Here is a 773-nt window from a genome sequence, read left to right on the forward strand (position 1 = left end):
GGCTCGGGGGGCGGGTCGGCCGCGGCCCCGACAGCGGCCCCGACAGCGGCTTCCCCCTCGGCGCCCTCGCCGTCCTCGTCCTGGGGCTTCCTCTGCAGGCGGCAGCGCCCCACCTGCACCGTCTCGCGGTAGAAGGCGGGCACCGTCTCGCTGTCGACCTCGACCCACTGCAGGCGCCCGGGCCCGCGCAGCGGCATGTCCAGCTGGAAGTCGTAGTCCCAGCGGCGCTTCTCCTCGGCCAGCATCTCCTCCAGGCGGGCCTGCAGCTCGGCGCGCATCGCCTCGTGGTCCACGGGCCCGAAGAGGCTGCGGCAGGCGTTGGTGCGCACGAACAGCGGGAAGGGCTGCCTCTCCGCCAGGCGCTCCATGGACGCGTCTCTGTGGGGGACACGTCGGGCTTGGCCGAGCGCTCGGGAGGAGGGGGCCGGGGTCGGGGCGGGGAGGCGGGGAAGGAGGCGGCTGGCGAGCGCGCCCTGGCACGGACCCGCGCGCAGCCGCCTCGGCTTCCCGGGCGGCGTCTCACCTCGATGATTGCCCCGTGGTGGCGGTGATGTTCGCTCCCTGTCAGTGGAATCGGCGGCCGCGCCCCCTTGGTCCGCTCGCGCTGGCTTGGGGAGGATGGCACCCGAGCTCAGAGCAGCTAGCCGTGCCCCTCGGGCCAGCGCGCGCCCCTTTATAGGGGTTCTACAGCCCCCTCCGCGCGCGGGGGCCCCCTCCCATTAGCATAATGTAGTATTTTCAGTTTCGACAACACGGCGCCGATTGGCCGGCCC

The 773-nt window shown here is 73.2% G+C and overlaps 1 protein-coding gene across 1 annotated transcript in view; it reads right to left on the reverse strand.

The window, feature by feature from the left end:
• CDKN1C (cyclin-dependent kinase inhibitor 1C (p57, Kip2)) overlaps positions 1-368 on the reverse strand; it is a 1,065-nt gene extending 697 nt beyond the window's left edge. Inside the window, exon 1 of the mRNA XM_006893374.1 lies at positions 71-368. Within this exon, the coding sequence (XP_006893436.1) occupies positions 71-368 (298 nt within the window). The remainder of the gene's footprint in view (positions 1-70) is intronic.
• Between the last annotated feature and the right edge of the window lie 405 nt (positions 369-773).

This window comes from Elephantulus edwardii, unplaced genomic scaffold (assembly GCF_000299155.1).
Source record: "Elephantulus edwardii isolate Elephantulus edwardi_28Jun2011 unplaced genomic scaffold, EleEdw1.0 scaffold00126, whole genome shotgun sequence".
NCBI classification, from domain to species: Eukaryota; Metazoa; Chordata; class Mammalia; order Macroscelidea; family Macroscelididae; genus Elephantulus; species Elephantulus edwardii.